The 23,854-nt window shown below is 36.5% G+C and overlaps 1 protein-coding gene across 2 annotated transcripts in view; it reads left to right on the plus strand.

Moving 5' to 3' along the window:
* Window positions 1-23,854, plus strand: part of LOC150098263 (uncharacterized) — a 258,364-nt gene that overhangs the window by 145,368 nt on the left and 89,142 nt on the right. For both annotated transcript variants that reach the window (XM_090406219.1, XM_090406220.1), the window contains exon 9: window positions 16,429-16,692. In XM_090406219.1, coding sequence (XP_090262345.1) covers window positions 16,429-16,692 — 264 coding nt within the window. The remainder of the gene's footprint in view (window positions 1-16,428; window positions 16,693-23,854) is intronic.

A 23,854-nucleotide genomic window follows, 5' to 3' on the forward strand; every position in this document is an offset into this window, starting at 1 on the left:
TACAATTCCAACAAGAAAAAATGAATACAAACATCATATTTAATTCCTTCACTATGATAAAACAGGCCTTTCAGACCATGCACTCCAAACATGTCACAAAATTAACTGGAAAGCCACCAAGTCCCTTCACTGAACCAAAACCTAATTTGAAAGAAAATTCAAGGAAGCTTGTGAGATGCTGATTCATCATCAACAAGAAAGATGGATTAGTAATTCCAGGAATATGGGAGACTCACATAGGATCCATAACATGATGGTAGAGCCCCAATAAAAGAAACCTTAAGACAACAAGACTGTAAAGATGCATTTGATGCAGTTCTGCTGTAATTTTTTTAATCATCTGTATATTATTATACTTATTATATATAATAAGCATAATATTAAATAAATCAATTTATTGATTTATTTTATTTATTTATTTATTTATTTATTTTTTTGTTTCACCAGAGATCAGGCTAACATAAATGATTAACAAAGCAGTCAGATTTAGTTTACTTTTCTGTAGTGTCATGTAGCTTGCATATGTTCATGTGTATGTTTTCCTGATGATGACTTCGATATAGAGACTGAAACAATGAGTGTCATTTTCTTAATTATGAGTAGAGTAATTGCTCTAACACATGTAAATTAAAGATGCCAAGAAATAAATATTTTTGGTTTAATCCTTTTTCCGAATGTAAGCAAACAATGTTTGTGTATGGAGTATCTTCGCAACTGGGCTACTTAATTGCCTTAGTATCCCATAATGCAAAGCACACACCTTTCAAGCATGTATAATGCTAAGTATTATACATGGGAAGAGCCACTACCCAGTCTGGTTTCAATCTTTATTGAAGTATGTTAAAGTGTGGGGGATAGCTCTCCAAAAACTCAGTGATTATTATTAATATTATGTGACACCTCCATGGAGTCCAAAGACTCATTGAGGGAGGGCACCTACTCTTCAACTCTCCATCTCCACCACTCAGTCCACCAAATACAGTGAACTGCATCATCTACACCAACACTATCTACTTACCACCACTACTACTATTTTCACAAACATCCAGGCCCATTGCAGGATTTGAACCCACAGTCTTTTGGTTGGAGAGCAGATATGCTAACCACTTAGCCAACCAGGCTGGCAAATGAGATTTAGAGTGATCTTGTAGATCATGCTAAATCTCACTGAGTAATGAATCTAGTACTGATCACTAAAGGATCAGTATTAGATTCATTACTCATGACCTGAATCAGTCCAGGATGGGAAACTCAGCAGTGGCTCTAATCAGTGATAAGCAAAAACCTGCCACCAAGCAGAGCCTCTCTACTCCCACTATATAAGTGAAGGGAATTCTCCAAAAGCTCAGTTAATCTCCCAGATCACTCTAATCTCAGCGAGTAACCCAAAGAATTATTAGACTCATAACTCATCAGTAGTTCCACTCAATGACAGGCCCACTCTGCCACTGAGAGGAGTGCTCAGTGGTGGCTCTTTCCAATGGCAGGCTTGCTTTGCCAAGCAGAGTGGGTTATATCCCAGTGAAGGGCATCCACTGCAGTGGCATCACTTTTGTGGAGGCCACTTCAGTGAATTTCCTACTTCAGCACAAAAGCACCTTATTATCAAAATACTCTGGATTAGAAATAGATGTTGAAAGTTTTTTCACTTGGTTATACTATATATTAAAATGCCAAGAAATTATATTCTTGGTTTAATCCATTCCCCAAGTGTAAGCAAATAATGTTTGCACATGAAGTATCTTGTATATAGAGGCTAATGTCTTAACATCAATTGCCTTAGTATCCCATAATGCAAAGCACATCCTTTCAGACATTTATAAGTTCTGGGCATCTGTTCTGGGTCTGGGCAGCCAGACCCAGAAGAGATGCCCAGGTTAAAATAATGCAGAAGTTATATATTATCCATATACAAGTAGTCAAAAAGTGTCACACACACCTTATTATAACCAGTATATAACCAAGTGAAAAAATTTTCATTACCTATCTCTAATCTATAGTATTTTGATAAGGTGTGATACCAGAAATACAATTTTATTAATACAGACCAGTTTACAATAAAAACATTTATTAAAACCTACCAGTTTCGCCAGCAAACTGTCTGGCTTTTTCAAGGCATTACGGAGATATGAAAGCTAGTAAATGCAAATTAAAAGGAACATAAAAAACGTTGTAAACCAAACTAGTAGCTATGGTTACACGTTTCGCGTGACGGAGATGACTTATTGTTCTTATTCAGTATCACGCATGCGTGTTTGTTGTAGACTTGTAATGCGATTACTGGCTAGCTGTAGTTCAGATTGATTGAGAGAGAGGATCAAGTTTTTCCACGAACTATTTAGAATTGCACCCTGATTTCTGTTGAGGTTTCCGCCGGTTATTAATACTATTGTGGCTTCCTTAAATACACGATGCCTGTAGTCGTCATCGAGATATGGCATGGAGCTGTTTTGCCAATCTATCGTGTGGTTAGACGTGCAGAAATGATGTGCTAAGCCAGAAGAGATGCTTCTGTTGTGGTTTACATCACCAACATGTTCTTTTTGTCTAATTTCTAAACTTCATGAAGTTTGCCTGATGTAGGCAAGACCACAGGAGCAGGGAATGTAATATACTCCTGGATATTTGTAGAACAGAACTTTATCTTTTGGAGATCCTAAAACTTGTCTGATGTTGGTGGTTGGTTAAAAAATCATAATGAAACAAACCAACTAATCAGAAATTGTAACAATTGGCCAGAAGAAGTGAAGAGAACACTAAAATCCTCACATCCTATCACTCCAAGACTATATGGGACACCTAAAATACATAAACAGGATATACCTCTCCGTCCAATAGTTGATGGAAGATCATCACCAACCTACCTTTTGGCAAAGCATCTTGCAAACTTATTAAATAATAAAATAAGATCATCAGAATCCTATATAAAGAATAGTCAACATTTTGTAAATAAACTCCAAGCCACTAAGATTGCACCAACAGACATGCTAGCCAGTCTAGATGTTGTATCCCTTTTCACCAATGTTCCAGTAGAAGTAATAAACATCATCCAAGACTTCTTTCCTCTAGACATCACACAAATGTTTAGACACTTTTTTCTTCAAGGTTAACAACACCATATACCAACAATTAGAAGGCCTAGCAATGGGAAGCCCATTATCACCATCTTGTGCAGATCTTTTCATGGAAAAATTTGAAAAAGAAATTCTCTGCAATCTCTCTGAGACCATCTACATGGTGGAGATATGTGGATGATATATTCATCATATGGCAAGACAGCTTAGACACCCTAAAATCGTTTGTGGATAAAATCAACTCAATAGATAGCAAGATAAAATTCACTCTGGAAGTAGAAAACAACAACCAACTACATTTTTTAGATATCTTGATAAAAAAACAACCCAACAGTGTCAAATTATCCATTTACAGAAAACCCACAGATACTGCAAGATATCTTCATTATACTTCAAACCATCACAAGACACACAAACGGAGTATTATCCACATGTTGAAACATAGAGCCAAAAAGTTTATATCAGAAGAGGAGAATACACAGAATGAACTCTCACTAATAGCCAACACATTATCACAAAATGGATATCCTCAAAACATCATCAAAAAATATCTATACAATGACAATCCCAGACAAGAAGAATCCCACTGTCAGCACATTTCTACTGTAGTGATACCTTTCATCAAGTCAATTTCTTATCAAATAGCAAAAATACTAAGAGCCCACAACATCAGAGTGGTCTTCAAACCAACCACCAACATCAGACAAGTTTTAGGATCTCCAAAAGATAAAGTTCTGTTCTACAAATATCCAGGAGTATATTACATTCCTTGCTCCTGTGGTCTTGCCTACATCGGACAAACTTCATGAAGTTTAGAAATTGACTTGATGAAAGCTAGTAAATGCAAATTAAAAGGAACATAAAAACGTTGTAAACCAAACTAGTAGCTATGGTTACACGTTTCACGTGACAGAGATGACGTATTGTTCTTATTCATTATCACGCATGCATGTTTGTTGTAGACTTGTAATGTGATTACTGGCTATCATATCTCCATAACGCCTTGAAAAAGCCAGACAGTTTGCTGGCGAAACTGGTAGGTTTTAATAAATGTTTTTATTGTAAACTGGTCTGTATTAATAAAATTGTATTTCTATTATAAAACGACTAAAAATGTATAATTTAAATAGTTTAAGGTGTGATACCTTTTGACATACTTGTTAATGGATAATATGTGACTTCTGCGGTACTTTAACCTGGGTATCTCTTCTAGGTCTGGCTGCTACTGATGAAACCTCAATACAGGTCAAACCTAGTCTGGGTAGTGGCATTTACCATAATGCTTAGCATTATACATGTTTGAAAGGGTGTGCCTTGCATTATGGGATACTGAGGCAATTGCTATGAGGTCATTATCTTGTTTCAGTATCAAATTGCCATAATTTGACATATTGAAAATAATTATAACAGAGGAAAACTCATGTAATAAAAAATATATTAATATATAATTTTCGATCATAGGCATCATTAGTACAAGATCACAGAATGACAATTAAACATTAACAGAAAATTCTAAAAAGCACCACCTGAGTGGCTAATGTAAGATAACTATAAAAGGTCAGTAATTTCATAACTTATTTTTTAAAAAAATAAATTATATAGATTTAGACAATATAAAGTTAGGAAAGATTAGCTGATTTTCAAAGTACTATCTCCTGCAAAGGGGATAGACATAAACCATGGGATCTGTTTAAGTTAGGACAGTGAAGTAAAGTTTCACACATTTCTTTATAAAGCTGCTCTATGAGGAAACAACTTTTATGAAGATCTCTTGTCTTGTTCCAGTAAATTCTGTGCTTAGTGTTGATAAAATGCTCGCAAGTCCATACTGTTCAGGCTCATCGCATTTAATATAAGACTTGTGTTCTTCTTGCTAAATAAAAGCAGATCTTCCTGTTTGTCTTGTGATAATTAAAGCATTAGTTTGATTCACTTGTAAGAAATTCTAGTACCAGTACTTATAATGTCTGTGATATGGGTAGGCTAGTCATCAATGTTTCTGGCTGTCCACTAACAGAGGATGAACTTTTTGTTTTATCAAAAAGACATGAATTTGCTGTTTCTCCCAATAAGGTACCCATTATGAACTTTCTTCGAACCTTATTTCAAAAATCAGCTAACAGTACTTATTTCCAAAGTGCGAAGATTCTTTTTAGGGTCAAGCCTCTGTGTCGTAATATTTCTTTCTCTGAATTTAAAGCACTGAAATCATTGAAGAATAATAACAATTTAATTATTACTAAGGTTGACAAGGGAAAGTCTGTTGTTCACGATAGTAAAGAACATGAGAAAAAAAGTCTCTATTAATTTGAGACTATTCAATTTACAGGCCTCTCACATCTGATCCAACCTGTAGTCAACTAAACAAACTTAATTATCTTATTGATAATGTTTCTATTTGGGATGAAGATCAGAAGAAAAAGCTTAAAACCTTCTTTGGTCATCCACCTAGATTGTATGGTCTTCTCAAAGTTCATAAACTAGGTATTCCATTAAGACCTTGCAGACTGTATTGAATGTCCCACTTATAAAAAATTCTTATCTAATTTACTTGGTACTTCAACTAGAAGAACTGCTACTTATATAAAAATACTTGGAATTTTAAAAATAAAATTTCTGATCTTCATTTGGATGCTTCAGATATTATGATTAGTTTAGATGTTGTATCCTTGTTTACTAATGTTCCTTTATCTGACACATTCAATTATTACTGTATTTACCGGCGTATAAGATGCACTTTTTTTCTTTGAAAATAGGTCTGAAAAACGTGCATCGTATATGCTGATATTCAGTTTTTTATTACTTTCATTTCTGGAAATTTTCTATGTTCCAAGTTACAAGATTTCTTTCTTGCTTCCTTGCGGTGTGTGAGAGCATTCCAGTTACGTAGAGTTCAGTGAATGCCCATGCGCTGTCATAGACGATCAGCTGTGTTCCTGTTTGTTTAAACTTTCCAATTGTTGTTGCGGTTGTTGTGAACGGTGATAAATTTCTGCCGTTAAATTTTCTCTAAATTTCCTGGCAAATTATGGCTGAAAAACGTCAGCATTGCTATGTGATTGCATATGCTAAAGAACATGGAAACAGGGCTGCAGAGAGGCATTTTGGGCTACTCCCCCAACTGAGAGAACGATAAGAACTTGACGGAATCAGGAAGAGGATCTAAAAAAAGCAACTCACAATAAACATAATCTACGAAGTGTAACTGCAAAATGTCCAGAACTTGAGACAGAACTGAATACTTGGATTTTAGACCACAGAAAAGCAGGACTTTCAGTGTCTACAAATTGAATTTCATCGATTTGTCATTAACGCAAGAAAACAAGAAAATTTTGAACTTGCACAAATAGGAAACGGGGTGCTTAAGGGTCAAAGCTGTATAACTGAGAGGAGACCTCCACATAGCCTTTAAAGGAATGCGGAGAACCGACCAGGGCTTCTGACCTAATGTCCAATCCTCACCTTCTCGTGGTGCACCCTGTTGGGTATCTACTTTGATACTGAACGAACGAGGATGGGCTGGCAATTTGGGATTTAGCCGACCAAATTGTATTCTTATTGGTTAAACCAAAATAAAAAATGATGGTACAACATGACAAAATTTCATGCCGGCTGGGGCGTCGCCCGGTTAAACAAGGCCCCTGTTGTTTTCACCAGGGAACCAGGGCGAACAGCGAAAAGTCAGCTACTGGAACAAATCTGAAAACAAACCCCAACTCACCATCACCAGAGTTAAAGATCGGTACTATCAACGTAAGAAGCCTGAATGGCAAAGAAATGGAGCTAGCCGAGGAATTAGATAAGTACCAGATCGACATAATAGGGGTGACTGAAACAAAAAAGACCAAAACTGGTGAGATCTTTCTGAGCAATAAATACAAAATGTTATATTCAGGCAATGACAATCAAGGAAAAGAAGGAGTAGCCATAGTATTCAACACAAAATACGAGGCTAATCTTCTTGAATGGCAGTCAGTCTCAAGTAGAGTAATGTGGGCAAATATGAGAATGGGGAACTGGACAATGAGACTTATTTGTGCCTAAGATCCCACAGAAGGTTCTACTAAGGTAGAAGTGGAGGAATTTTTTGACGCTTTAGAAAAAGCAACTGACACAATGAAAAAGGAAAAGTTGTTGTTGGAGTCTAAATAGCAGAGTAGGAAATGATTGTGAGACATACAAAAATATTTTGGGAAAATTTGGAGAAAAGAGCAAAGCTAATAATAATGGCAAATACCTGTTGGATTTCTGCTCAGGACATGGACTGGTTATTACTAACACCATGTTCCAACATAAAAATGTGCACAAATTCACATGGAGAGAAGAGGCTAGGAATAAGAAAAGTCTCATTGACTATGTTATTGTTGATAGTGATGTTTTCTCCATGGTGCAGGACACCAGAGTGTACAGAGGATTTGAAATTGGAAGTGATCACTATTTAGTTTTGAGCAGGATAAAATTGAATTTCATATTGAAAAGAATGGCATGTAAGAAAGTTTTAAAGCAAATAAAAGTTGAGCAGCTCTCAGATGTGAACTGTAGACTAAAATACAGAAATATTATTGAAAAGAAAATGAGAGAGTTTGAGAACAGGAATCAAACCTTGGAGATTCAGTGGCAAACTCTGAAGGAAACACTGATTGATTCAGCCAGAGCGGCATGTGGTGAGGTTGTGTGCAAGGATAAAAAAATCAGAACTCCCTGGTGGACACAGGAAGTTAAAGAGGCAGTGAAGGAAAAGAAGAAAGCATATCAAAAGTTCCTGGCAAATAAGTCAGCTTCTACTCTTACAGAATACAGACACAAATGTAAGAAAGCTAAACAGTGTGTAAAACTAGCTAAACAAAAGTCATGGGAGGACTTTGGCAGGAATATAGAAAATAAATATCAAGAAGGTGGCAAAATATTCTGGAGGTTGTTGAGGAAGCTTAGGAATGGAGGAAAGAGTGCTGTAAAAGGAATTAGAGATGATAAAGGTGAAATGAAAACAGGAGAAAAAGATATCCTTGAAGTATGGAGTAATTACTTTGAAAAACTGCTAAATGAAACAAGCAGTGATGACAGCACAGTGATAAAAAAACACTGACCAGGCATGCAGTCAGGAATACATATCCATACTTGAAGTCGAAAAAGCCATCAAAGGCTTGAAATGTGGAAAGGCAGCAGGAGTAGATGATATTCGACCAGAAATGCTGAAGTATGGTGGTATAAGAGTCTTACAGTGGCTGCACTGCATAGTTCAGAAAGCCTGGACAGAGGGACGAATTCCCGATGATTGGAGTAGAGCTCTCATAGTACCCATATATAAAAAGGGAAATAAAACTGAATGTGAGAATTAGAGGTATTTCCCTACTGAGTGTTCCTGGCAAGATCTATGCAAGTATACTTGAGAAACGGTTGAGAAGAATTGTGGAAGAAAAGCTTGGTGAAGAACAAGCTGGATTCAGGCCAAATAGAGGCTGTCATGATCAGATCTTCACTTTACGACAAATAGTCGAGAAAGCATGGGAATATAACAAAGATCTGTATTTAAGTTTTGTCGATTTGGAAAAGGCATATGACAAGGTGCCAAGAGAGAAGCTATTCAATACGCTGCAGTTATATGGTGTCAGTGGGGCATTATATCAAGCAATACTTAGTCTTTATTTGAGTTGTGAGTCAGCAGTTAGAATTGAAGGAAGTACAGGAAGATGGTTTAATGTTAAATCTGGTGTGAGACAAGGATGTACATTATCCCCTCTGTTATTCATTATCTATATGGATCACATTATGAAGGAATGTGGTATTAAACCTGATATCAAAATTGGAGATGTTAATGTCAGCTCTTTGCTTTATGTGGATGATGTTATACTTCTAAATAAATCTGCTACAAGTCTGCAAGATTCTCTGACTAAATTGAATAGCTGTTGTAATAGATATGGTATGAAGGTCAGCAATAAAAAGACAAAGACAATGAAAATAGGCAGAATCATTGAAAATGTCAACTGTGTTGTGAATGGAGAACCTGTTTAACAAGTAAAACATTTCAGCTACTTAGGCACAATTTTTACTGATGATGGTAAACTAAATATAGAAATAGACAACAGAATCAGCAAAGCTGGTATCGTGGGAAGTCAATTGAATAAATTCATATGGAATAAGAAAGAAATTAGTCGGAACACTAAATTAGCTGTATACAAAACTGTGTTCAAACCAATTTTAACTTATGGATCTGAGAGTCAAGTGTTTTACTTCTGAGCTGGCTCAGAAGTAAAACACTTGACCAAAGACTAGAGACCGCAGATATGAGAGTCCTGAGAAAGATTAGAGGCGTGAACAGATGGCATCAATGGCAATATCATATTAAAAATGAGGATATTAGGAAAGAACTTGACATTGTCAGCATCCAGGAATGCGTTAGCAGAGCTAATCTCAGATGGTATGGTCACTTAAATAGAATGGGAGAGGAAAGATTAGCAAAACAAGTGTTCTCTGCCAGGTTGGCAGGAAAACGACCCAGAGGAAGACCAAGATATAGGTGGATTGATACGGTACAAAGTGCCTTAGACGATAGAAATATAAGATCTAATAATGTTGGAGTCTTGACAAGTAACAGACTGATTTGGAGGAAAATTGTAGATAGGAAGTTAGTAATGATGTAATTTTTTCATGTAGTACTGTCATATCCTGTACATCCCTTGAGGGTACATGGCAGGAATTTGATGATGATGATGACAAATAGGAAAATGGAAGAAGTTCCGCTGACCCTCAAAAATGTGCCCTCAAACAAAACTGTAGATTCCAAGGGCACAAAAAGTGTTACTGTTAAAACTTCTGGGCACGAAAAAACTCACTATACGGTTGTTTTATCCTGCTGTGCTGATGGGATAAAATTGCCACTACTATTGATTTTTAAAAGGAAGACACTACCCAAAGAAAAAACTGCTTAAAGGAGTGTTTGTACATGTTCATGCAAAAGGCTGGATGGATGGAAGAGGAATGAAGTTATGGATAGATAAAATTTGGTCTAGGTGCCCTGTTGGACTGTTGAAGAAGCCTGCCCTGTTAGTATGGGATCAGTTTTGTTCTCACAGAACAGAAGATATTAAAAACTCAGTTAGCTGTAATTCCAGGAGGTCTAAGTAGTCAGCTTCAACCTTTAGATGTCTGTATTAATAAACCATTTAAGGGATTTATGAAGGGGAAGTAGAACAGCTGGATGCAGTCTTCAGATTTTGAGGTCACGCCATCAGGAAGAAGGAAGAGGCCTAGCATTTCGCAAGTTTGTGAGTAGGTCAAAGCTTCATGGGATGCTGCGAAAACTGAGACAGGGGTTAAATCATTTAAGAAGTGTGGCATTAGTAATGCACTGGATGGTACAGAGGACAATTTGTTATATGAGGACTCAGATTCTAATTTAGAAGAAGTTTCAAGTGTCTCTTCATTTAGCTCTGGAGATGAATTTCTGGGTTTTGATGAAGATTAAAAGATGGGACTCTTTCCTAGTTAGATTAGGTATTTGTTGAAAGTAGACCTACTTATTACTTTATATTTGAAATACTGTAAATTCATTATAATATTCAGTGATAAAGTTTTTTTCCTAAAAAATGTGTACAAAATAGGGGTTGCGTCTTATACGCCGGAAAATACGATACCGCAAGAATTTCCTTCAGATATTGTTAAACTCCTTGATTTTGTAATACATTCTGGTTATTTCTCCTTTAAAAATAAATTATATCAACAAATTGAAGGAACGACCATGGGCAATCCTATTTCTCCTGCTATCACCAACTTCTTCATGGAATACTTTGAACAACAAATTTTTGATAACATTTCACCTAAACCAACTTGCTGGTTCAGATATGTGGATGTTATTTTTGTAATTGGGAGTGGCTCTTCCTCTGAGCACTTTGTTTGTAAATTAAATGCACTTCATCCCAGGATCCACCTTAGAAGAAGAAGTGAATAAACAATTAACCTTTATAAATATTTTAATTCTTCATCAACCAGATGGTAGCCTACCTTTTTCAATTTTTTGGAAGAAGACTCATACAGGCCATTATATCCATGCTGAATGTCCTCACCATCCTAGTCAAAAGGCTGGAACTACTAAAAAATTAGTACATCTTGACCATTCTTTATGTTCTTCAGGCAAACTATTATAGAAAAATTACAACATATTAATTCCACCTTTTTATCTAATGGTTGTAAGGATTCACTCATAAAAAGAGCTTTTTAACAGTTATGGTATCTCTTCCTTCAAATACAGAAGAAATAACTCTTATTCCTATCCCTTATGTGCAAGGCAGTAGTGAACATATAGCAAAAGTTCTAAATCCACTGAATATTTTTGTTGTCTTTTACCCCATCAGAAAAATCTCCACCTTTCATGCTTTTCCTAAGGACAAGTTTCCACCTTTCAATTATCCAGGCATCTACCAGATTCCTTGCTCTTCTGGGTTAAGATCTATTTTTATTTGGCTAGAAGAACACAGTCTGGACTTGGGGAGCGTGCTATCAACACTGAACAGTTCATTGGAACGAGATGAGTTTTTCATAAAAGTAGTTTCCTCATAGAATGGCTTTATAAAGAAATTTGTGAAACTTTACTTCACTGTCCTAACTTAAAAAGATTCGATGGTCTACCTCTATCCCCGTTTGTGGGAGATAGTACTTTTTAAATCAGCTAATCTTTCCTAACTTCATTTTCTCTTTCTCTCTCTCTCTCTCTATACACACACACACGCGCGCGCACGTGTGTGTGTAGAAAGTTTTTTTACTTTGGGTGTAAAATACGTTAAAGATACCAAGAAATTTAATACTTGGTTTTAATCCTTTTCCCAAGTAAGCAAAACAAAGTTTTGCGTGTGAAATATATTCACATATAGAGGCTAATGACTTCATATCGCTTGCCTTAATATGTATCCCATAATGCAAAGCAAATCTCCCTTTCAGACATATATAATGCAATGCATGGTTGGAAGGGCCACTACCCAGACCGGTTTCAACCTTTATTGAGGTCTCTTCAGTGGAAGCCAGGCTTGGGAGAGATGCCAAGGTTTAAGTAATGCAGAAGTCATATATATCTCATATACAAGTAGACAAAAGGTGCTTAACCTTCTTAATAAAAAATCTCTGGATGAGAGAAAGATGTAGAAAGTTTTTTACCTTGGGTGTAAAATACATTAAAGATACCAAGAAATTTTACACTTGGTTTTAATCCTTTTCCCAAGTAAGCAAAACAAAGTTTTGCACGTGAAATATATTCGACTTCTGAACTACTTGTATATAGAGGCTAAAGACTTCATATCATTTGCCTTAGTATGTATCCCATAATGCAAAAACATCCACCTTTCAGGCATGTATAATGCATGTAGCTGTCCTGGCTGGCTGAGTCGTTAGCGTATCCACTCTCTAGCCAAAAGGCTGTGGATTCGAATCCCGCCGTGGGCATGGATGTTTGTGATTGTCTGTGGGAAAACTAGTAGTAGTAGTAGTCAGCAGTAGATGCTGTTGAGATAGTTGTGGTCAGTTGGTGGATAATTAGTGAATGAGTGGTGGAGATGGTTGTAGAGCAGGTGCCCTCTCTCGATGAGTCTTTGGACTCCCTGGAGGTGTCAAATAATAATAATAATAATGGGAAGGGCCACTACCCAGACCGGTTTCGACCTTTATTGAGGTCTCTTCAGTGGGAGCCAGGCCCGGGAGAGATACCAAGGTTGAAATAATGCAGGTCATATATCAGTGGCATTGCATGCCCATTTTGGTTAGGTGTGCTGTTATGTAGCTTATGCAACCTGCATTACAAACTTCATGTCAGTTTGACCACATTTTTATTGATATATGAAAGTTTTAACAGTGCATAATGTATCGCCACTCATCTTAATTGGTCCAGTGCAATTAATTGTAGGATAACTTTGAATACTTTAATTTATCAATTAATTGTAACCAAATCTGCTCAGAACTATCTATGAATTTGCTTGACTCTTTCAGCTCTACTATCAGATACTGGAGATCGCGTGGTTCCACACACGCACAAGTGTACAACAATAGAACTTTAACACGGACTATAGCTCAAGTTCATAATAGCTGTAATTCACAGTCGAATATTATGACTTTATAATTGTATAGCTTTAGAGACTTTTATTGATTCAGGCGTCTTGGTGAGTTTAACATCTAGGAAACAAATGGAACTATTTTCTTCAATCTCCATTGTCAATTTTATATCCTGATGGAGGTTGTTTAAGTGGTTGAGAAACCTGTGAAGATTCTCAATACCATGCTCCCATATGAGGAAAATATCATCCACATATCTAAGCCAAATTCTTGGTTTTAAACTAAAAGAGGAGATTGCCTTTTGTTCAAAATCCTCGGGGAAAAAAAAAATATATAATATATATACTTTAATCCTAATTACAACAATATATATATTTTTTATTTTTTTTCAGGTCATATTACTGCTGTTCGTGTCATCCATTATAGTTTAGAAATGTATTTTTAAATACTCATTATTTGTACTATCTATCCATCTGTTCATTGGATGTCAGCAGATACTGTATGGTCACTCAAATGATTCTTTTTATGCTTGTATGGTCCTGTTGTATGCTGTTCTAGAGTCTTCAACTCTCTGAAGATCAGTCACTCCATATGCACCATCCATCCATCGCATTGACAGTCTACCACTTCCTCTTTTTCCAGGATCTTGACCTTCTATTACTGATCTGAGAAGTCCTCCTTCCATCCTTTTAGTGTGTCCAAAGTATTTCAAATTTCTTCTGTCACTATCTTTACAGAGCCTTAAAGTTCTACTGATCCTTTCTAGCACTCATCCATTTGTCTGCCTTTCAATATTTAATAATGGATCCCAGGTACTATTTGCTGACCTCCTCAATTCTTTCTCCATTAAGGTATGCTTGTTTTCCAGGAGCTTCCCTGTCTGTATTTCCTTTGAGAACCATAATCATTGTCTTGCTAGGATTGAGTTGAAGTCCTCTGTTCGTTAACTTTGTCAGGAATTTGTCCTAGTTCTTCCTTGTTATTTCAGAGGAGTGCTGTATCATCAGCATACCTCAGATTCCTGATTAATCTACCACCTATCCTAATTCCTTTCTTGATCTCATTCAATTCTACATTCATGATGTCCTCATCATAGATACTAAGCAAGTGAGGAGAAAGTAAACATCCTTTCTTAACTGCCTTTCCAACCTGTAGCCAATCAGTCAATCCAACACCTGTTTTTACTGTGGTTTCTTGCTCCATGTACAAGTTAGCTATCAGCCTGATAGTGTATTGAGGGAAAACACATTCTTTTTATTACTTCTCACAGTTTCACATGCTGAATAGTCAAAAGGTTTAGAGTTATTTATGCAGCATTACAGTGGGGAGTCTAAATTCTTTATACTTTTCTGTGATCTGTCTAAGGCAAAGGATCCGATCTCTGGTAACCTTACCTTTCCGAAAACCTACTTGTTCCTCGGGCATCTCTGCCTCAACTTTGGCCTCAATCCTCATGCCTAAGTGGAGGTGGTTCCAAATCGAAATAATTTTCCTGGTGAGAGGGCTCCTTCAAATTTTATTTATCCTCTCTCTCTTGTATGGTTCCTCACAGTTTTCTTTCCATCAGTTTTTGATTTATAATTTTTCTGTTAGTAATGTTCCATTCCTGTCTTTGATGACATTCAGTTTGGGCTTAAACTTGTGTTTTACATCACGAACTGAATAAAACATTCTTTTATAATTGTGCCTCCTCATCTGTAACTATCTCTTCACATTTATTAGTATAAAACTTTTCCTAGTCCTGCCTGATGGTTCTTCTGACCAACTATATAATCTCTTATATTCTTCAGTCCCTGTGTCTGTTTTTTTCCAACCACCTTTCAGTTAGATCACACGTTGAATCTGATATCTTTGGGTCTCTTGGTCTCCTTATTGGGCTGTATCATGTGTAATAACCTTGACTCCTTCCCAAAGCATTTCTGGTGAGTTCTCCTCATTAGTCTCCAAAAAATCATCCAACCAAGTTGATGTTTCTTCTGTGAACCCACTAGGAATTTTCTAACATCCAGTCTATTGGAATGTGCCTGACTTGGAAGGTTTTGGAATCTTAGTCTTACTTTAGCCCTTACTAGCTGATGGTCTGTACCACAGTCTGCACATCAGAGATACTTGTCTTCCACCATTGGAGAGCCAGGATGTAATCAATCTGGTGCCTTGACCTATCAGTGTTAGATGTCCAAGTATCGGTTCATCGTGGGTGTTTCTGAAAGCAAGTATTGGCGATAACTATGCTGTTTGCATGTGCAAATTCCAACAGTCTTTACTTGCTTTGAAGTAAAGCAACAGATATTGCTTTACTTCAAAGCAATATCTGTTCCATCACATTCACACTGCATTCTGTTTTAGTTGTTTCTAACAGTGTGTTCTTGTTTTAATGTTATGAAATTATTACTCATTATTACTAATGAAGTTTAAACAATTAATTTAGCACTAATATTACAACTTGTGTCTCAATTCTGTTATACTGAACTTTTCTCCTAAGAGAATAAAACAAAATACTGAGTATTTTGTTTTATTTCATTACTCATGTGATTGTAATATTTATGGATTATTTTATATTTAATGTTTATGGATTTGTACAGTGATTTGCCATGTAGGAATGGAGGAGACAACACAATAGTTTGTGTATGTAGAATCAGAATGTTTATACATTTCTTCCACTTGAGTTGGTTTGCATAATTGCACTAACAGTTGATGTTATAAAATAGCACAATGTATTGCTGTGGAACTCCTGAGCTGCACTTGAGACTACCAGCTTTCAGCATTTTTCAGGGGGTTTATTTTCACCCCCCCCCTCCACAGTGGACTTATTTTTTTTAATTCTTCAATACTGAGGGAAAATTTCCTGTAACAAGCATTCCTTAAAATGAATATTTTCCATTTGTTGTGAATACTCATCAGTGTCACTGTTAACTCTATTGTGGAAGCCAGGCATATCACATTAAGTGGTCACAATGTGATATGCCTGGTCAGGACATGACTATGTAAGTGCATATGATATATTAATTATTTGAATATTTTTCCAATATGAAGGGTTGCATTCATATGCTGTATAAAATAACTACACATCTTAACTTGTGTTTCTATACTACTTCTGTTAACTGTAATCATTTGAGAAAAATATGCACAGAGTACAAATATTTGGCCATGTTGTTTAACTGCTATGACAGGAAGCATTGTGAAATCTCATGGATACAGGAAATATACATGTCTTTGTAGTGAAGTGTAGAATTATTTTATTGAAGCTCAGTTGTTTTAATATTACTTTAAATTAAAGTTATGCTTATTGATTACTGCTATTTTCTTACCATTTTACTAGGATTATATTATGCTATATTTGGATTCCTTAAAACAAAAAAAGCATATACCTTTTAAAGCCAGAAAAGAGCAACCTTTATTAGAGGAATGCACTAGTGACATTGAAGAAGACATAATTGTGCTTGATAACCATGAGAAAGATGAAACTAGAACTTTGAAAGCAAAACTTCTGCAGTTTTCTGAAAATGTTCATCCTCCATATTGGGGCACATGGAGGAAAAAAAGCAAGATTATACAACCTAGAAATCCTTTTGGTATGGATGAGGTAATATATGTTTTCAAGTATTTGGATGTATTTAACATGTGTTATCATGTTGGAAGTGTTCATTAATCACCATCATCTTAATACAGCAAACCCTAGATTTAATGGACTAATAGGGGCTAATGGGTGTCCATTAAATCGGAAGTCTGTTAAATCGCGGATTTTTTTTAAATAAAAATATCTGTAACATTATACTGCATTTTATCAATATTAGCACTGTAATAACAAAAAAATTGTTTTTAACAACACAATTTGCACACTTTTAGGTAAGTTAATGTTCGATGTTGATGCACTTGGTTTAGGTAATCCTGCTTGGAAAAAACTCAAGTTTTTTTTTTTTTTTTTTTTTTTTTTTTTGAACTTTGGAATTCTGCTGTTTTTTATAATTAACTCCCTAAAATTACAAGAATGTGTGTAATAAAACTGCCCTCTGTAATGTGTGTAAAAAAGTCATGCCACATGAAAAAAGAACCAATTGCAGTGCGATTGGTGTGATCACGTCCTAATCATTCACCGAACATGTTTTTTGAGCAGTGACTCATTTATGTTGGCTAAATTACTACAGTGTTTTTCCAACATATGATGGCCTATTTGCCAAAATTTATTAAAAATAACAAGAAATTAATAACAACAAATAACCTGTTAATTTAATTATAAGCCAATCTTGGTTAAAAGCATTTTTAAATTAACAGGGCGTTAATTTTCACATGTGACATACGGACCGGAAATTTTGTCTGTTAAATCGAGGGTTTACTATATAAACAAAAATACTGAAGTAGTAATAGAATTACAGTCAACTCTCACTAACTCAGAGGGACAAATGGAGTAAATTTGATAAACAAAAATTTTGCTATGCAGAATTTCTTTTAGAATAGTATTGTTGTTATGAGACTTTGGTGGACTTTTTTCATAGCTTATTATAGTGAATGAGTTTGTATGAGAGTTAACTGCTTTTAACATTATAATATGGACAAAATTCTTCTTCCCACAAATATATATGGGAAGAAGAATTTGTCCATATATTCTTAATTTTTATATAATTTTTTATTTAATTTAATTATTATTTTTGTTTATTTAATTATTATATAAAAAATAAACCTGTTGTTCATCACTATACGGATTCTGAAATTATTGTTCTGAATTCTAGCGATAAAAAACGTCAGAGTGCTGAAGATGTAGATAAAAAAAAAAGTGTACCAATGCTATAAAAGAAAAAACCTCTGTTTACCACAATTGACTCAAGACCAAAACTCCAGCTACCACTTATCTTAATATAAACAAAACTATTTCTTTGTATTAAGATAAAAACCACTATTATTCCTCCATTCTTCTCCAAAATCATTAAAACAAGAGCCACTGCTAACCAACATCCTTTTACAGTCTATCTTGAAACTCACTGAACCAACTTCACTGCCTTCTCTTTCATTCCATCTACTCCTGTCCTTTGGAACAATCCCCCCCCCCCCCACACACACACTCTGCCTTCCCCAGAGATTTCAGCATTAAGCTGTTCAAGCAAAATATGAGCAGACTCCTCCTTTCTTCTATTCCTCTTGCCCACACACACACGGCACTGGTCTTGTGGTATTTTGTGTGTGGACCAGATATATATATATATATATATATATATATATATATATATATATACACACACACACACACACATACATACATACACAGAGTGTCTCAAAAAAATGTATACACACTTGAATGATCATAAAGTTGGTATTTATTATAATACAGTTAACTTTCACATTGTAAAGTACACTACATAAATGTACTTTTCATCCCTCAAAGTCTGTATTCAAACTGATGACCGTCCTGGTCCAGGCACTGCTGACAATGTGCAGCAATGGAATTGCAAACACTGAGAAAAATAATTTTGTCTTGTAGCTGGATACATTCTCTTTCGATTGCTGCTTTCAAGTCTTCAACTGTTGCCAGTTTTGCAGTGTAAACTTTATCCTTGATAAATCCCCATAAGAAGAAGTCCATTGGCATGAAGTCTGGTGAATGTGGGGAGGTATTCTACAGAACCTCTTCTTCCAATCCATCTGTTGGGTAGAGTCTCATCAAGATAGGCCCTTACATCTCGATGGTAGTATGAGGGTGCCCCATCTTGTTGAAAATAAAAGTCCTCTTGAATACGTGGCATGAGCAGCAAGTTCAAGTAATTGGCACCAGTTAGAGTACCGTCGAAAAAAAATGGTCCAATTAATCCTTGTGCTGATAAGCCGCACCACACCGTCACGTCTGGTAAATTTACATGATGTTCCTTCATAACATGCGAATTCTCAGGTGCCCAGTAAGTGCAATTGTGCTGATTAATTGACCCATTTAATTTAAATGTGGCCTCATCACTCCACACAATTCGTCTTGGAAATTGAGCATCCTCTTCACATTTTTTCAAGTACCACTCACAAAACTGCATTCTCCTATCCAGATCATCTTCGTTGAGAGCATGTACTCTTCTTGGAATGTAACTTTTCCAATGACTGCACTTCAACATGCGATGGACACTTGATTTTGATACTCCTATCTCACGAGACGCTTGTCACACAGATTTTCTGCCTGAAATTCATTTCCTGCCCTTTGTCATCTGCCTTCTGTAATAACAAAATATTTCTCCACATCGTCTTTTGGAGAACCTTCTGTGAGACTGTAGGTGCAAATAGGCTTCATTGTTCAATTACATATTTTGCAATTTTTCTACATAACTATTTGAAATCGCTTACCAATCAAGAAGCTGAACTCTCTGTTATTTCTGGTGCTATTCCTTCCTTTCTCTGATAAGTAGAGCCTCTGTAGCTCATTCAGTCCTGACAATCCCTTTTGGTTGGAAAGAATTGAGTTCAAATCTGTCTAGGACACAAAGAACCTTTATCAGGACTTTTCGAATGAAGGTGGGTTAGCCAGTCTCATATAGAGGTGGCAGGATTTTGCTTTATGGAAACTTGGATTTTTCATCATAGAAAACAGGCAAACCAGCCATAAGAAGACATAATACACTGGCCTCATAGCCTCAGTAGCTTTGGCTGTAAATCCAAAACAACCAGTCTGATCAGTATTATCAGAATATGGCATTCTGTGTTTATTATTATTATTATTATCATTACGGCCAACTCCAAGGAGTCGACAGACTCATCGAGGGAGGCCCTAACATCATGTCAAGAACTATTCAACATTCACACAGTATCTATCATACCTCACCTTGAACTCATTCACAGTCATGGCACCCACAACAGACAGAGGCAGCTTATTCCACTCATTCACCACTCTCCAAGTAAAAAAACTAGCTCTAACACCCTTGCTTACCACATTCTTGCCCAGCTTCCAAGTATGGCCCCTAGTTCTCCCACCACCAGTCCTATTCTCAAAAATATCTTCTGAATTAATCTTATAGAAACCCTTCAGTAATTTGAATGTCTCAATCATATCATCCCTTTTTCACCTATCAACTAATTTCTGCAACCCACAAATCTTCAACCTGTTCTCATAAGGTTCATTCCATAGACCTGCTGTCATCTAGGTCACTTCGTCATTCTGGATCCTCTCCACCCTCCCCATCAAGAAGAAACCCTGGTACCCATATCTGGGCACAGTAATCTAGATGGGATCTTATCAAGGCTCGATACAGAGGAACAATAACTTGTTTGTCTCTGCTTGTTAAAGTATTTTTCAGCAACCAAGTGATTTGATGAGCTGATTTAGCCACTTTTGCAATGTGCCCCCAAAACTTCAACTCCCTATCCACCAACACTTCCAAATCCCCGGCCTCATCAATCTCCTGGAGTACGATTCCACCAATGTGATATACTGCTCCTAATCTTTTCACCCCAAAATGCATAACCTTACACTTTGCCACATTAAATTGACATCCATTCTCCTTAGCCCAGTCCTCCAAACTATCCAAATCATCTTGCAAAATTTTGACATCCTGTGCACTCATAATTGCTATACTCAACTTTGCATCATCAACAAATAAATGAACACTTCCTCTCAGATCCTTTCCTGTATTGTTAATGAACAAATTAAATAGCAGTGGTCCAAGAACAGAAACCTGAGGCACACCACTAGTAACAGGGCTTCTTTTGGACTCCACTCCTGAATAAACCACTCTCTGATATCTCTCCATCAACCACTCTCCTATCCATCTCACCAACCCTATATCCATACCCATATGCTGCAGTTTACTGGTTAGAATTCCATGTGGTATCCTGTCAAAGGCCTTAGCAAGGTCCAGCAGAATCACTGCAAACCCATTACCCTTATCCAGTTCAGCTGTCAGTGTGTTATAAAACATGAGTAAGTTACTGAGGCATGATCTGCCCTTCACAAAACCATGTTGTCCCTCATACAGTATCCCGTTTTCATCTATCCAATCCTATATTTTTCTCTTGACTATTTTCTCCAAGACTTTGACAACGATTACTGATATGCTAATCGGTCGGTAATTTACAACAGCAGTCTTGGAACCTCCTTTATGCAGTGGAACTATTTTCCTCTCTTTCCACCCTCTCGGGACTAACCCAGACTCGAGACTCAAATTAAACAAAATGGTCAAGGGCACTCACAATTCTTTAGCCACTTCACATATGACACGAGCTTGTATATCATCCAATCCCACAGATGTATTGACATTGAGGTTTTATAATAGACTATTCACCACAATTCCCGTATAATCTATTGGTTCATTCATTCCTGCAATGTCACCACCTGGATGATATACTCTTGCAAAGTGCTCGCTCAGTAATTCAACTATATCAACTGATTTGGTTACCTCCCTACCATCGGCATTCTTTAAAATCATTCTGCCATATACGTTTTTTCTTTTACTTACAACGATTACTGATATGCTAATCGGTCGGTAATTTACAACAGCAGTCTTGGAACCTCCTTTATGCAGTGGAACTATTTTCCTCTCTTTCCACCCTCTCGGGACTAACCCAGACTCGAGACTCAAATTAAACAAAATGGTCAAGGGCACTCACAATTCTTTAGCCACTTCACATATGACACGAGCTTGTATATCATCCAATCCCACAGATGTATTGACATTGAGGTTTTATAATAGACTATTCACCACAATTCCCGTATAATCTATTGGTTCATTCATTCCTGCAATGTCACCACCTGGATGATATACTCTTGCAAAGTGCTCGCTCAGTAATTCAACTATATCAACTGATTTGGTTACCTCCCTACCATCGGCATTCTTTAAAATCATTCTGCCATATACGTTTTTTCTTTTACTTGCAACTTATCGAAAAAACTGTTTGGGATTCACTTTAGCCTGCATGGCTAATGTTCTTTCATAATCTGTTTTTGCTTTTCTTCTTGCACTCTTTACCCTTCTGGCCTGCACTTCATACCGTTCATGTGCCTGCTGGTCACCTTTCTCCTTAAATTCCCTCCATAGTTGTTTCTTTTTTGCAGCTCAAGCTTAATGGTGTTATTCATCCATTTAACCCCTACTTGATTTATTATTCGGACTCTAGGTATACAGTCAGCCATTGCCTCATGCAAACACTTCTTAACCGCCTCCCATGCACTATCATCCTCTAGCCCTTGCAGTTTTACATGCCATGGCACTGAACTAATCAAACTCCTAAGCTTGTTATACTTAACAGCCCGATAATTCCACATGTACCCTGTCTTAATTGTAAATTCCACACCTTTAGCCACCTCCCAAGTCAAGACCCTATGATCACTCTCACCAATTGGTGGCAGTGTGGTCATATTTGTTACAGCCAAATTCTCAGATGCAATTACTAGGTCAAGCACTCTCTGACCCCTAGTATTTTCCATTACATGCTGTCGCAGATAGTTATCCCTTAATAACCACATAAAATCCAATTCCTTCCTCCCATGTGGCTTCTCCTCCTTCCAATCAATGTTACTGTAGTTAAAATCTCCCATAATAATTACACTTCTTCCACTCATTTCTTCTATTTGCTTATGCATACTATCTCCACCATCTATTTCATCACCTGTTCCATAGCAGCACCGAACTGTATATTTTGTTCTGCTAGTTTCAGTCTCACACCAAATAGGCTCAAATGTGCTCTTTTCTCTATCCTGCAGTTCCACTTCTATTCTGCTTGGCTGTAGCTCATCAGCTATCATCAATAACACTCCTCCCCCATTTTATTCTTCCTGTCACTCCTGAACACACCATACCCCTCACATTCAATCCCACTAGCTATATTATCTTTTGTTCTGCTAGTTTCAGTCTCACACCAAATAGGCTCAAATGTGCTCTTTTCTCTATCCTGCAGTTCCACTTCTATTCTGCTTGGCTGTAGCTCATCAGCTATCATCAATAACACTCCTCCCCCATTTTATTCTTCCTGTCACTCCTGAACACACCATACCCCTCACATTCAATCCCACTAGCTATATTATCTTCTGTCAGCCATGTTTCACTAATGCCAATAACCTGTGGCCAAACCAACCAAGGCCAAAAATTCTTTCCTTCTTGTTCCTAATACTTCTGGCATTAGTATACATGAATTGCAGAAGCCCATTTGTCCCATCCCTATTTTGATGCCTTATACTATCTATCCCATTCTGATTTGTTGTCTTATTTAGCAGCATCCTACCTGTATTAGTCTTCTCCTCAGTAATACCCATTTTGTCAACTTGGTACTTCTCAATTGGTTATGTGGTATACTTCCTTCCAAAGAAAGAAAACGAAAATATCAGTGAAAGAAATTTTAACATTGTCACCATAAGAACCATCAACTTGCAAATCAGTTGACATAGTTACTGAATTGAACAGAACCAAGATATATTCATTTGTGCTTTTGCTGTATAACTCACAATACCAAAGGAATTAAATAAATAAGAATTTTATTTATTTATTTAAATAAAACTTCTTATTTCTTATTGAAGGGAGATCCAATATAAAATTGGATCTCCCTTCACACTGCCTAGATCTGCCAAGATTATGCAGTGGAACAAGACTGTGCAGAAACCCAGTTGAAGCAACTATTTTGAATGACAATGTCAAGTGTGAATATGCATTTATGCCAACTAATATACTGTTGCAGTTCCTCATTCCCTCAGGGAATGAGGAACTGCAACAGTATATTTATTGACAGAACATTTGCTCTGTCAATAAAGTGCAAGACAGACATTCATAGTTAAAGATATAAACTTGATT

Source organism: Typopeltis vanoorti, chromosome 16 (assembly GCF_054136105.1).
Source record: "Typopeltis vanoorti isolate ZY-2024b chromosome 16, IOZ_Tvanoo_1.0, whole genome shotgun sequence".
In the NCBI taxonomy this organism is placed as follows: Eukaryota; Metazoa; Arthropoda; class Arachnida; order Uropygi; family Thelyphonidae; genus Typopeltis; species Typopeltis vanoorti.